The sequence below is a fragment of the Calonectris borealis genome, chromosome 1 (assembly GCF_964195595.1).
Source record: "Calonectris borealis chromosome 1, bCalBor7.hap1.2, whole genome shotgun sequence".
Lineage (NCBI taxonomy): Eukaryota > Metazoa > Chordata > Aves > Procellariiformes > Procellariidae > Calonectris > Calonectris borealis.
In genome coordinates this window covers 190,806,406-190,820,582 of record NC_134312.1, presented here as the reverse complement: position 1 = coordinate 190,820,582, position 14,177 = coordinate 190,806,406, and the positions used below count along the sequence as shown (strand labels likewise).

General features: G+C 36.5%; 1 protein-coding gene across 2 annotated transcripts in view; it reads left to right on the top strand.

Moving 5' to 3' along the window:
- Window positions 1-14,177, top strand: part of INTS6 (integrator complex subunit 6) — a 45,650-nt gene that overhangs the window by 9,373 nt on the left and 22,100 nt on the right. For both annotated transcript variants that reach the window (XM_075139679.1, XM_075139680.1), the window contains one exon: window positions 11,560-11,649. In XM_075139679.1, the coding sequence (XP_074995780.1) occupies window positions 11,560-11,649 (90 nt within the window). The remainder of the gene's footprint in view (window positions 1-11,559; window positions 11,650-14,177) is intronic.

Sequence of the window (14,177 nt, the reverse complement as noted above, 5' to 3'; positions counted from 1 at the left end):
ATACACTGTGCATTTTCTCAGTGTCTCCTTGAGCCAAAAAGTTACATTGAACAAATCCAGAGTACTTGTCATTGGAATCAGTTTAGGGCACTGACATTCTTTTTTGATGCTCAGCGTACAGAATATGAGCAAAAAGTGGCCATCTCTTTCTTCCACCAATATGCCCCTTCCTGGGGCCTTGAATTTCAGAATGCTGACTTGATTGTATGCATCACTATATGTAAGATATCCAGCCTAGCTGCCTGCTCTGCTCCTGAACTTGTAGCCTCTCATGTGCTCATAGTTGTGCCAAACTTTAAGCAAGTTGTGAGTGTGACTTCACGTAGTAACATAAATCAGTGATTGATTCAGATCCTTAATAAGCTGGACTGTGAACTGTAGTCATTCAGAATCTGTTTTAAAATGGCTAAGTTGCTCCTGCTGTAGTGGTGATAAACTCTGGGAGACAGTTGTGGGGGGAATCTTGGGGCAGTTATTCAGAAGAATTGCCTTATGTTCATAAGTCAATAAGCTACTTTCAGTCAGCTTGTCAGTACTCTGGATTGAGAACCCCCAAAAAGGTAGAGAGAATTTTGTATACAAGTCTCTCTTTGGCTTTTCCTCTTGTTTTTTTTTTCCTGTTTGTTTGGGTTTTTTTGGTGTTTTCCCTACTCAGTGTGCTGGCAACTGTGAAATTCATTACCCTTCTCCAGTATATGGAGAACAGAGGCCTGGCTTAGCACTGTGAATTGCACTGACTGAGCCAGGACCAGCTATGTAAAGTCATTGCTGTGAAGCAGAAAGGCTGCAGTAATTAGGGACTTGATCCAGGGCTTGACAAGGTCAGTTATTTTTGGAATAAAACATTCAGAAATATTTTTAGGAAATAAGACCAAAATCATCTTTAAGCCCAGATTCTTTGGGGCTGACTTTAAAGTTATGTTTGGTATGGATGATTATTTTAGCTTTTTTTTTTTAAGTTTATAAAAGCTCAAATATAACCAATTTTTAGCAGCTTGCATTTACTATATTCAGTCAAATAACTTTGGAAACCACCAGGATTTGTTGGTTGATTTATCCAATTTCAAATTATTCCAATAGTGATTCATTTACTAATCTGTAACTGATAAGGTGCATCTTTTTTTAAGGGACAGTTTCCATTACCTTAAAAATAAGTTTCAAGTTGTGATCACAGTTGCTTTGCTGTTTATATATTTCAATTAACTTAATGTAAGGAAAAGTTAAAATTCTTCCCTTTTTGGGATTATCATGTATCTCTCACATCAGTGCTTACATGTTTCAAATGTTAGTGGCTTTTTGTTCTTCTTCATTTCAGTGCTGTTCACTGTTTTGTTACTTGCTGGAATTCACGATATGGGTTGTTTCCTTTTTTTTGAGAATGTCACATAGTAAGTAATTGTCATAAATTGTGCAAGATTCAAGGACTGAATTGTTTTTGAAACTTACCAAGGACCTTATCTAAATTGGAGCACTTAGAAGTTAATCAAGAAGTTATCACTTATATAATATGTTATTTAGAGCTCAATTAAATTTGTTCTTAGATGAAACAGGACAAACCTTTATACTAAACTGGCATTTTTGAAACTCTGTGACTTAGTAATGTTGGGAACTCTGTGATTTAGGCACATAAAGACATCAGTGTATCTTGGGATTTTAAGTTTGATGCCTTAGTGAATCCTACCACATATTCATCATTCCTTTATTGTTCAGTATGAACATAGTCTGAAAATGCTTTCTTGACATCCCTTCTGTTTTCACATGTGCACTATTCAATATGGAGGTCTTATATTCCAAAGCGATCATCTCTTCCATTGAATCTCCTTTTCAGACTGCTTTGGGTTGCTTTTTTGGTTTTCTTGCTGTTAGTTTTCGTTTTGTTCTTAACACAAACTTTCTGAGTAGAATTCCAAAATGGCTGAAGTTGCGCAATTAAATAGTCTTTAAGCAGTACATTCAGTGCCAGACTTGGGAACTCAGAATTTGTAAAGTTATGAGCATCTATAAAAATGATACTAAGCAAGAGAATTTTTTTGTTGCACATTTCAAGATGGATATGCAATGAAATCATTGCCTATAGAACTCAAACTTGCAAGCGCAGGCAAAGCAAGCAGCTGATATGCTTAAATATATTTCTGTGATTTTTTTTTTTTTTGGACAAAGGGTTGGGTGTCTCTTTTTTCTTAAGGAATTCAGATAGCTGTTTTGTCTCTGTAGTATTTTTAGTTATACTAAGTGATATCTGATTGGATCTTTGATTTTTGCTGTAGGGCTTCCAGACTGGGCAGGAAAAGTATAAGATGACATATGTTTGGAGCTTCAATAGTTAACAGAAGCCATAAATGGTTATTTTTTAAAAAGATTTTTTTAAAAAATGCTTAGGAGCAAATACTGAGGAGCAGATGACATTTTCATCCTGTTTGTTTTCCTAGATATCTTAAATTTCCTTAAGTGGAACTTATGTAGCCTATGTTATGGAGATAGAAGTTGTTTCAAGAATGCTCCCTTCATTCATATATTCTGTAACTGGTGTGCTGAGGAGTTTAATTTCTGGCTTGGCTTTAGGAAAAGTCTGCTGTTGCACTTCTGTTCTGCTTTGAAAACCTTTTACTAACTGTTTTTTTTAAAACCTGCAACTCATTTGTTCCAGTCACCTACAGAAACCTTCAGTCCTACCACCGAATCAATGTCCTAACTGCATGTGCAAAAATATTTTTATCTACTACTAATCTGTAGTGCCAGCAGTAAGGGATGAAGCAAAAACCATGTAACTACCTTGTAATCCTCCATAGACATTCCAAATAAGAAACTGTGATTAGTGCATGTCTTGGGCATCGGAGTAACTCTTAAGTATTTGTAATGTAGTTAACTAAAGAATTGTCTAGGGATGAAAAATTACTTTGCCTATAATAACCTTGCTGTAGCCTATAGGGAAGGACAGCTATACATAGCTGAATTTAGGTTTTGGAATCTCCCCACCTCATGGAGCAAAGGTCTTTTGTGGTAGCCATCCTTACTGCAAAATCCTTGCCGTTGATAACCTGACTTTCAAAGTGTGAAAGAGTGCAGGAGAAATCATAACTGCTTGAACATTTTCCATTTCCTTGGGGGAAAAGATGGTGAGTTAATGGAAGCATGAGTTCAGACCCTGAAAAATTCTAGTAGACTTCCTTAAAACTCTGTTTTTAAGGTTTTCTTCAAAAGATAAAATAATTTAAGATAGTATTCTACCTTTTAGCTTCAAAAGAAAAGGGAGAGAGTGCGTGTGTGTGTAATACAGTCGAATGTTTGTGGCTGAGCCTTCCAAAAGATGGGCAATCAGCAGCAAAAAAGGGGAGAAGTGGAATGATAGTATGTGCTGTCCCTGATGGCAGAAACCATGAACTAACTGTTAGATTAAACATAGAGTTAGATCAAGACATTAGGGTTCAGTGACTGATTACTTCTTATTTGTAGTTATACAATCATTTAGGGTTTTTTAGGTTTACACAGTTCTAGGAAAAAAGTATTTACCTGTTTGTATGTATTTTGAAATAGTATTCAGAGCGTGCCTCACGTTTATCTCCTTGTTACTCAATCACCTCATACAAGGATAGATTTTATTAACTTGTGCCCCCTCTGCTGGCTAGTTTTCCAATTACAAAGTAAAAATACAAGTTTGCATAGGTGAGGTACTCTCTGATATGCTATTTTGGCCAAACATCAGTTCATAAAAGTCCCTTTTATGGGGGTAAAACTACAACGAAAACCACATGAGTCCTAATTTATGAGAGTCAGTGATGGTGTTAAGAGGTGGTGTTTTCACAGTGCATAGTTATTGTCATGGGCTCAGTCAAGACTCCTTCAGCATTTGTCAAACCTGTTTCTTTCCCTCATCCCTCAGTCAAAGAGATTTGGTGTTTTTACCCATCCCGTGTGTGTATATCATTTCATATACAGAGGAACTAGATCTTTATGGTCCTTGGGACTATGGAGGACTTTGAGCTTCTAAAACCTGCTACTATCATCTGCATTTCTGATAGCAGTCACTTTCCCTTCAAGATGTGGAGCGCTCTTCTTTTGGGTGTAGTAAGGGGCTTCCTCAAATTACCTTTAACAGGTGATTCATTTACTTGTGTTCTTCCTAAAATCTGTCTTTGAGGGTGAGCTCAAAGCTGCCTAACATGAAAGGGAGGTAGAGCATAAGTCCTCCCATCTTGGATACTGCAAGAAGAGCTAAAAGGTTTCAGTGTTATGATAGAGAATGTATGTCTGTACTGCAGATGCTTGTGGACTAGATCTAATGGTAAGAATCCTCCCACTGTCCTGCAGCCCTTTCAGAAAAGCACTGGGCATTTTTTCTTGGTGGTAGTGTCATTCCTGGAATAGTGTTTTGTTATGTTGTTTTGTAAGATTCCAATCTGTGACCAATCTGGGGTCTATCTTTGCTATTAATCAGGCATCAAGGGACATTTCTGTTTTATATAAAAATTGCTTTTATGACTTGAAAACTTCATAACAGACTTCAAAACACTTATATCCTATGTAAAACTCAAAGTGGGTTAGTGTAGCTTTCATGGAACTTTCTTCTGAGGCTTCTGAAAGTGATCTTGAAATACATCCGGTGTACAAATATCTGATCATCTACTAGTAAGACAGAATTGCTACCACTGCAAAACTGCATTATCTATTGAATAATCAACAGCATCAAGGGAATATATCAAAATCTTACGGAAAGCAAAACAGAGGCAAGTTAGCAACTTTCTTTGTACATGAAGCCTGACTTGCCAGAGATCTTAATCTCGTGCAGAATTCCAGTGTGTTCTTCTGCTCTTCCTCATTCAGCCTGAAATCACAGAAGTGTCTCTGATGCTTAAGTGGTTCCCATTCGTGGGATCAGTTTCTATTCGAAAACAGCCATAATAAACAAACTTAAATATGGTCTCAAAGCTGTTTTTATCATTAAGGTTCAGTCACTTACATAACACCATGATGCAGTTCAGAGGTGCTGTGCTTTTCAGTCTGGCCACAGAATCATGAGCTCTTGTGGCATATCCTGTGAGAAGTCAGATTTATCAAAGCTAGTGTTGTGGTAGAACCCGATTGCCCTTCTTGCTCTTCCCCCCCCCCCAACATATTCTTCCTTGCATTCTGACAGATCACGGAGTTTCATAGTGTGTTTGTGCTAAACGTTAATTAGGTGATACGCAGCATAGCTTCATCTGGGAAAGCTTCCATTTAAAGCTATTTTGCTTCTTATCAAGTAGTAGGAAAGAATTTACTAATCTACTGAAGCAGAAAGCTTATTCATTCCCGAGTACTATAGTGTGTACATATATATGCATGGTTATGGTGCATGTCTACATATATTTGAAAAAATCTTAAGGGCAAAGTAGTTTTTGTGAAGAGTTATATTGCCAATTATGAATTCACTAAAATACTACTATGATGCCAGTGTGTTCAGCTGTGTTTGTGACTTGGGAAACAATTGTGTGAATGCATAAAATACAATTGATTCTATAGTCTTCATAATTATATTGATTGGTTCTGCAGGGATAATAGAAAATAGTCAAAGTTGCTGAAAATGCGAGTGGGACAAGTAAGAAGTTGCACAAGATGCTACAGTTCCTTATGTAGCTGACTATCAGAGCATAGAGCAGCTGTTAAATACCTCTGTATACTTGACTGATAGTGTTCTGCCTTGGGCAATGAAGGGGAAAGTCTCTAATAAATGTTAAATTAATGTTTTAGACATTCCATGATTTTGCTAAAGCGTAACTGAAGTTCCTAAGATACAAAAAATAAGTGACAACAATGATGGATTTAGACTATCTGTTTTACTTTGTTGAAATTCAAGCTCAGTGTTTTGGTATTTTTTAAGCTGTTATCAGTTTAAAAAAATAGCTTTAAAGCTAATAATTTTGCCATCATTCTGACTTTTAGATTTCATTTTAAACTATTGTTTTTGAACAATGGTTGCTCACAGATTCTTATGAGCATTTATGAGAATCGTGACCTTTTAAATTCTAAAAAACCTGATTGAATAAAAAAACCTGATAGTACACTGTTGTATTTCCTGGTCAGATGACTAAATTTACTGGCACTTACAGCTGATACTTCTGAAAATAAAAAGGCTCTGCTGAGATAATACAATGTATGATGGATGTGCAATACAACATCTGTTAAATTTTATGATTTACTGAAATGAAAGAGTACCTTTTAGACATTTGATTGTGATCTGAAAATGAGGTTTTTTTCTAGTGATTAGTAATGTGTTCTGTTAAAAATATGCACTTTATTTCAGCTTACATTTATTTTCAACTTCTAGCCTTTCTTGGGCATAAAGCTTTTGTACTATTAAATACTTATTTCTTTTTATAGCAGTTGCTTGTTGAACTTGGTGGTTTTTTGGTCATGTTTCTACCTCAGCTATTTCTTAAGTTTTTCAACACTTCTGACTTTGAAATTAATATGTAAATGTGTGCATTGAGATAACAGTAGTCTTAAATCAATTTTCTCTTACTGCATGTGTAAGATTGTATGCTTGCACATCTACAGGTCACAATAGCTCTTGAGTTGCTTTACCTGTACACTTTGAAGAAGAAAAAAAAAAAATCCATGACAGTATTAATCAGTGATGCTGAAACTGGTTGCTAACCTTACTTGCCTATGACAGTGAATTCTTAGTTTTGAGAGTTATAACCAGACAACAATGTGTTTTGATAATTTGATACACTTCTGGCTCAATCTGAGGTTCCCTCTCAGAAAAGCTGGGGTGGGCTGGCTGTGCGTCTTACTGTGACCCAGTGTGAGTGGTGTGGAGCTCAGTGGTGCTCACAGCTCTGTATTTTGTATTATCTGAGCATAGAACTACTTGGGGACTGAAGAGATGGCAGCCAATGTACCTGAGTTGCCTTGTGATTTGGAACAAATAGTTGTGAAGCCGTCAAGTTGTTCAAAAGAATGTGTGTTGTGTAACAGATAAGTTAGTTTTAAGGCTTTGAATCTCTTGCTTATTCCATGTTAGCCTAGCAAGCCTGCAAGATTGCTCTGGTATTGATGCTGATTTTTAAATAACTTTCTTCCAAAAAGAGGTGTGTAAGTTTTTTGTCTCCTTGGTGCATATCTGCCCTTGAAAATGCGGATTGTAGATGAATGAAAAAACCCTCTTCTACCACATTACAGTACTTGGTGGTTGAACAGGATGATCAGCCATTAAAACCTTAGGTGCTTCTTTCTTAGTACTTTTTTCACCACTGCTAGGAACCTTCAGAGAGAAAAGCATATTATTGAAAAGAATTTGCAGTCAGATGACTCTAGCAGCTATTTGGCCTGAAAAGGACACCCAATGAGCCAATTTGCCTACATGACGCAATTAGCTGAAGTCCCTGTGGGAGCTAGTTGCCACTGAATTTTCAGCTAGAAAAATAAGGAATATTTAGTTTTTCCCAAATACTTGTTTATAAGCAAATCTATTTAAAAATAAGAGTTTAAAATAAAACTTGAAAATACTTTTCAATTTACTGTAGCCTGAGTAGTAAATTGGGACTCAAACTGCCACAGTTTAAATATAGCAGTTGAGTTTCTGGACTCTAAAATGTTTATCCACTTTCAGTGGTTATAATCTGTCTCAAAACAGATAACAGAAGAACAGAAGTATCTTTGCTTGAATGCTTGTTAGAATAGGCCTATATAATGCTAGCTTAAATTGTGAGTGATGCCCTTGTGTCTCCCAAGGTATTGGTACTGAGGCCGAGTTGATCTTTACCCTACTTACTTTAAGAACTCAGGGTTCCACACTTTCTATCTTTGACTTTCCTGTCAGATGATACTAAAATTAACTGCTGGATTATTTTTCTTTTGAAATGAGCAAAACCTCGTGGTGATTATTTAGTTGTCAAAGTAAGTTGTAAACAGGCTTATTATTTACACCTTGGTATGCTGAGCTGATTTCCAGCTGATTTTCAGCATACCTGTAAGCTGCCAAGGAGCTGGTAATGTATGCTCTGTCACTCACTGTTTTACTGTGTAACTAAAATAATTGAGCTGTGCTGAATTGATTTCACATGCATTCACAGTCAATGGTGTTGCTATGTATTTTGAAGAATATGATATTTCTAAGATGTGTAAATTCGTAGTGTTTTATTTTACTAGTATATTTCTAAAGGAAGAGCAATAGAAAATAATTTGATTAAACTGACAAAACTGCTGCAGTTTATTTTAAAAAAATTGGTAAGTGTAAGTCTTCTGGAATTTAATTTTGCCGAATTTATTAAAACATCTCTGAGTTTTGAGACCTTATTTATATAAGAGGTTTGTTTTTTTTTTTATGAATACCTGACTTAATACTGGTTTTGTATGCCTTCATATAGCTAAGGTGAGGAGTAAGATCAGAAGAGTCAGTGGTGGTGTTTAAGAATTAATGACATGGAAATTTTTAGTCAAAAACAGTAAACCTCAATAATAGACGTTTTATCTGAAATTCTTCCTTGATACATTCTAATTATGTTTCTGCTCCTTTAGGTGGAAAGTAGATGCTCATTTCATGTTTCTAGATTGCATGGAGCTGTGAACCTAAATGCAGCTAAGTGAACTCAGCTCTGTTCACTTGTCTTTAAATAATTCAGTGGTGAATTGTGTACTCTGTGACTTGATTTCATAAATTCTTTCTAGAAAGGATAATATTTATAGCTGTATTGATGAGTTGATGAACACACATCTAGCTAGTAAAGAAGAGGTTTCAAGGGGAAACTTTCTCTTACTACTTAAACAGGTGTGACGTACTCTGCAACAGTGCACTGCTAGTGTGTTTCCAGTTATCCTGTAGATGATACATGTGGAAATGTGAGTTACTTTGTCTTTGAGGTCAGAGATTCTCAAATACTCTGGCTACAAATGAATGTTGTTCTGGTTCTGATAAAAAGAGATTCTTGCTTTTGTAAATATGTTGCTGTATGAGTTGATTCTTGACTTAGTATGTTGGTGATCATCCATTGTACAGGTAAAATGCTTGTGAAATTATAAAAGATAGACTGAAGATGAAGTAATTTCTCCCTCAGATATTTTTCCTGGGGGGGCTCAAGCTTAGAATCTTGTGTTTCCTTCCTTATAATTTCATAATCATTCTGAGCCCAAAGTGTTTAAATTTAAGGCTTAAATTTTAGATGGGTAAAATTGAGGAAGATTGTAGCTGAGGTACACAAAAGTGTTTAAACCAATGAGGATATCTAGACAATAGGGGTTGTCAAGACTAAATTTTTAATACTTATATTTCAAATAGGACCAGAATATTAACCCAAAGACCATTGCTTATGACATTCTAAATCAAAAATCTTGTTATTTTTATCAATTGTCAATTTATTTTTACAATCATTTATTAGCAATAGGATTAAAGTATTTTTATGTTCAGTATTCATGAGAACAATATCCTTTTCCTCTAGTTAGAAACCCTGCTTTCAATATTATTTCAGTGCAACGTAATTAGCTTCCAGCTGATGTTTTGCAGTTGTGGTGAACTACTAGTTGGCAGAATAACATACCATAACTGTTCTTCAGAATTAAATAAGGCTAAATAGTCTTAGGAAATTATTTTAATTAAAATTGAATGTATTTTGAGAATCCATAAATTCTTTTGAGTAATTGTTTAAATTGGATTATGAACTAGCTTAGCTTTTGTGGGAGAGATTGATCTTCACTGTTTAATTTTATTTTTGCATATTTTTTGTCTGTAGTAATGGTATCCTATTTTAAAAGAAAATTTTAGGATTTTCGCTAAGGTTTGAGAAAATATTAAGCAAGTAACTTTTTAATTTTTCTGTTGGCATATAGTAAATTGATCACTGTAAATGTGGTGTTGTCACTTCAAACTGGACACCACTCACCAAATATGTTTCAGATTGTTAGGTGATATTTCTGTTCTAAACACACAATCAGTAGATGATCCTTTATATTAAATGGGTTCTAAAAAAATAGATTTAAAAGATCTTTTTCTTAAAACCTATTAGTTCTCTCTCCATATTTTTAGAGTAAATTATAAGCATACATGAGATAGTTCGTCTTTATAAGCAGAACTAGGCTGTGGGTCTAGTTGTATTTTTCTTTATTGTTTTCTGAAGAAGAAAAATGAGGCCTTAAGCTTGGCAATAGGAGGAGTGTGGGATGCCCTAAACAAAAGCTTGTGGTAGCTTTTATCCAGACCGACTTTAACCTTAGCTAGAGTGGAATGTGCTACCTGGGCTTGGAGTTGACATGTGCATGGATAACTTTGGGATCCTCTTTTTCAGAAGGGACAGAAGGCTCCTAGCACACAGCCAGTAGGAAAAGGAAGTGCCAATAGCAAACCAAGTCTTTTTGTTACAGCTGAACTAGTTGAATGTCTTGGTGGGATCGCAGAATGTCTTACCTTGTATATGTTTCTGTCTTAAATGATTCATATATGTTGTGGTTTAACCCCAGCCAGCAACTAAGCACCACACAGCTGCTTGCTCACTCCCCCCTTGGTGGGATGGGGGAGAGAATCGGAAGAGTAAAAGTGGGAAAACTCCTGGGTGGAGATAAAGACAGTTTAATAGGTAAAGCAAAAGCCGCGCACACAAGCAAAGCAAAACAAGGAATTTGTTTGCTACTTCCCATTGGCAGGCAGGTGTTCAGCCATCTCCGGGAAAGCAGGGCTCCATCATGTGTAACGGTGACTTGGGAAGACAAACGCCATCACCCCGAATGTCTCCCCCTTCCTTCTTCTTCCTCCAGCTTTATATGCTGAACATGACGTCATATGGTATGGAATACCCCGTTGGCCAGTTTGGGTCAGCTGTCCTGGCTGTGTCCCCTCCCAGCTTCTTGTGCACCTGGCAGAGCATGGGAAGCTGAAAAGTTCTTGACTAGTGTAAGCACTACTTAGCAACAACTAAAACATCAGTGTGTTATCAACATTATTCTCATACTAAATCCAAAACACAGCACTATACCAACTACTAGGAAGAAAATTAACTTAATCCCAGCTGAAAGCAGGACAATATAGAAAGTTTATCTACTTTTCAAGGATTTGTTTCTGAAGTAAGTCTTGCGTGCATGGTTGAACCACCTTGGTCAAAATGTAACTGGTACTGTTCATGTCAGAGTTTTCCTTAATACATAGAGTATTAGTTCTTAACCCTCGGATCATGATCGCAAGGTACTGTGCAAATGCTTTAGTTGGTCACACAGTAATTAAATCATGCATAAAATCAACCCTGGAATAGGGGGAATTGGAAGTATCTCTGGTTTGAAGAGAGAGTTGCTCCTCTAAATAGCTGCTAGTTAGTCAGAATACTGCAGTACATATTGTTCTTGAAGTCCTATGTTAACCTTTTTTGCCATGTTTTTGTATGCATTTATTGAATACAGATATATTAAATGTGTAGCTTTACATGGCCTAACTGCAAAAAGACTCAAAACCCCATGGCACTGTACTATATAGTACATGAGAATAAATACCTCAGGCCTTGTTGTTTTGTCGGTGGCTATCAGTGGCCATTTAATGACTGAACAGAAGCTTACGAATTTGTTACAGCATTTTAAATGAAATTGCTTTTTTCCCTTTAGGGACGAAACCCCTTTTTTCTGGAGCCAGCAATAATTATAACAGTTACTGATGGAAGTAAATTAACTACTACCAGTGGGATACAGGAAGAGGTAAGATCTGACCTCTGTTTACAATGATGTGTATTAAATGTTGTAGTTAGATAGAATGCTGTTTACAGTAGGAGCATAAATGACTCCTCAAAAGTATGCTCATTAATAGCTTAAACTTACATATTTTTTCCTTTTAATTTGAGGTAATTTTATGTAGTAGTACTACAAAAATCTGAATAGCTCTTTTTTCTTATCCCATGTGACAGAAGCATGTAGGACAACTGTTGGTCTGTTTAGTAGGCTCAGTTCACTATTTCTATCCAGGGAGTTCATAGCTTTTCAAATACATTAGCAGAAGAAATTGATTTCTGTAAAGCACGTGTGTGTTTAACTGGTCTAGATATAAATTCTTTATGTATAGATCCAAATTAACGTAGTGATTTCTCAAAGGATGTGGCCATTAGAGTGTGTGTGAAATATGTACTACTTTCACACTGGGCTCTTAAAGTGATTATCAAATGTGATCAAAGTGATCAAATCAGTAGTGTCCTTATAATCCAAGATAAGAGCTGAAGAAATGTATTTCAAATTAAATCTGTAGAGCAGTTTAAAACACCAGATCTTAATATACTGGAGTGCCCACTCGGACATCTGGCAAACTCACAGCTATAGCAAATGCTGAGGCACTGAACTATTTTAACTTACTATCCATTTTGAATATTTTCCTTAAAAAGATGGAAGAGGTCACTAGGGATAGGGTTGATCTGACCAGCTCAGTGCCCATTCCATGCAGTAGTAAAAAAACCAAACAACAACAAAAAATGCCTAAGCTCATTCCCTTTTCAGGGAAGAGGTTAATATCTAAAGGTCTGTCCTAAAGCTTAAGGGGAGCATTCAGACACTTCCATGTGGTACAGCACATTTGACTATACAGATTAACTTGTCATACATCGCTGTTCATTAGTTACTCAGATTGCTCCTAATAGTCTATTACATTGCATTCTTACAGCACTTACAGAAGTTGTTTGTACGGAAAGTGGTATCTGAGTGTTTTTGTAATGTATCTGACTTAGAGGAAGAAAGTTGAATGACCTTATAATTCTGTGTGGACTACTAACAAATAGCCATAGCCAGTAACTGAAAGAGAATGCCTGGATCCGTGATACCAAGTAGGATGTCTGTATAAAACCTCACTTTCATCATATTTTTTTACCCAATAAGCTATTTTCAGCTAAATCCAGTTATTGATTGGGTGTGGTCCAAAATACTGAGTAAAATAGCAGCCTCATATTTACAGTGATTGTCAGTGAGCAAGTGTTAATTAAACAGAGGCTAGTGTGACACTTTTAGAGTCTTCTACGACATTTAGTGCTGTTAGCAGCAGAATATTGTTTCGGTTTTTTTAAGAGCTAATTGGGTAATCACTTAGCTGTGTAAGTTCTTTCTTGAGGAGAAGCAACTTCTCTGTTGTCAGATGACTAACTTGTAAAATCTGACATTGATATCCTGGAGTGAGGGACACCGAGATGCTCAGGGTGTGAAGCAAATGACGTCTGGGTAGAGGCTGAGAACTGGGTTTGTTCAGCCTTTAGAAGAGAAGCCTGGGGGGGGCAGCGGGTATCTTACCACCATCTGCAACAACTTAATGGGGGAGGGAGCCTGGCTTTTCTTGGAGGTGCACAGGGTTGACATGAGAGGCAACAGCTGCAAATTGTACCTTGGGACATTCTGGTTGGATATCAAGAAAAATTTTAACTGTGTGGGTGATTGAACACTGGTATAGGTTGTCCAGTGGTTGTGAGATTGCCATTATTGGAGATGCTCAAAACTGAGTTGGACAAGGCCCTGAGCAATCAGAAGGCTCTGGACTGTATAACCTTCACGTGTCCCTTCTAATGTACATAGTTCTATGATTCTACATTACATTTCCTTTCATCTTGTTTATTTATCCAAAATGATTTAGGTAAGAAAGCTCTGTTGGTTGTCATGAGCTCTTTTTCTGTCAGCATGAGCGAGGATTTTTTTGTAGCCAGGAAGTTTTTTGTGTTCCTTTTCCTTAAAATGTGGGTGCAACTTTTTCACCTTAGTCTTCCCAAGAAGAGATCTTCTTACGGTCAGGCAACCATTTGGTCACACATTCACATTTTTAAATTGTTGTAACTTATGTTGAGTTTCGGTTGAAAAATGGGTTTTCTGGTGGCTGCTTTAATCTACTAAATTTAGGGTTGGCTCATGAGTGATGCTGACTGATAAGTGTGCACTGTGCCCAGAGTTTTAGTTTCATGATCATGACATTGGGCCAAATTTGACATTTACGTGATTTGATGATTATTAAACTACATTCTAGAGATGCAGAATCTGCTTTACTAATGATAGTGAACTAATGATTTCTTGGTAAATGAGCAAATTTAAAGGCATTGCCTTCTGGAGGAACTGAAAGTGACCGCTGCTCTTACTTCCTTCAAGACAAAACACGAGTTTCTTTGAGTGCTCTTCCATATGTATTTACAGGGTATATATTTCATACCCAGCAATAGATGTGATTTCTCTTCTCTTTTGCCATAGCTGTACTGGTAGGAACATCCTTA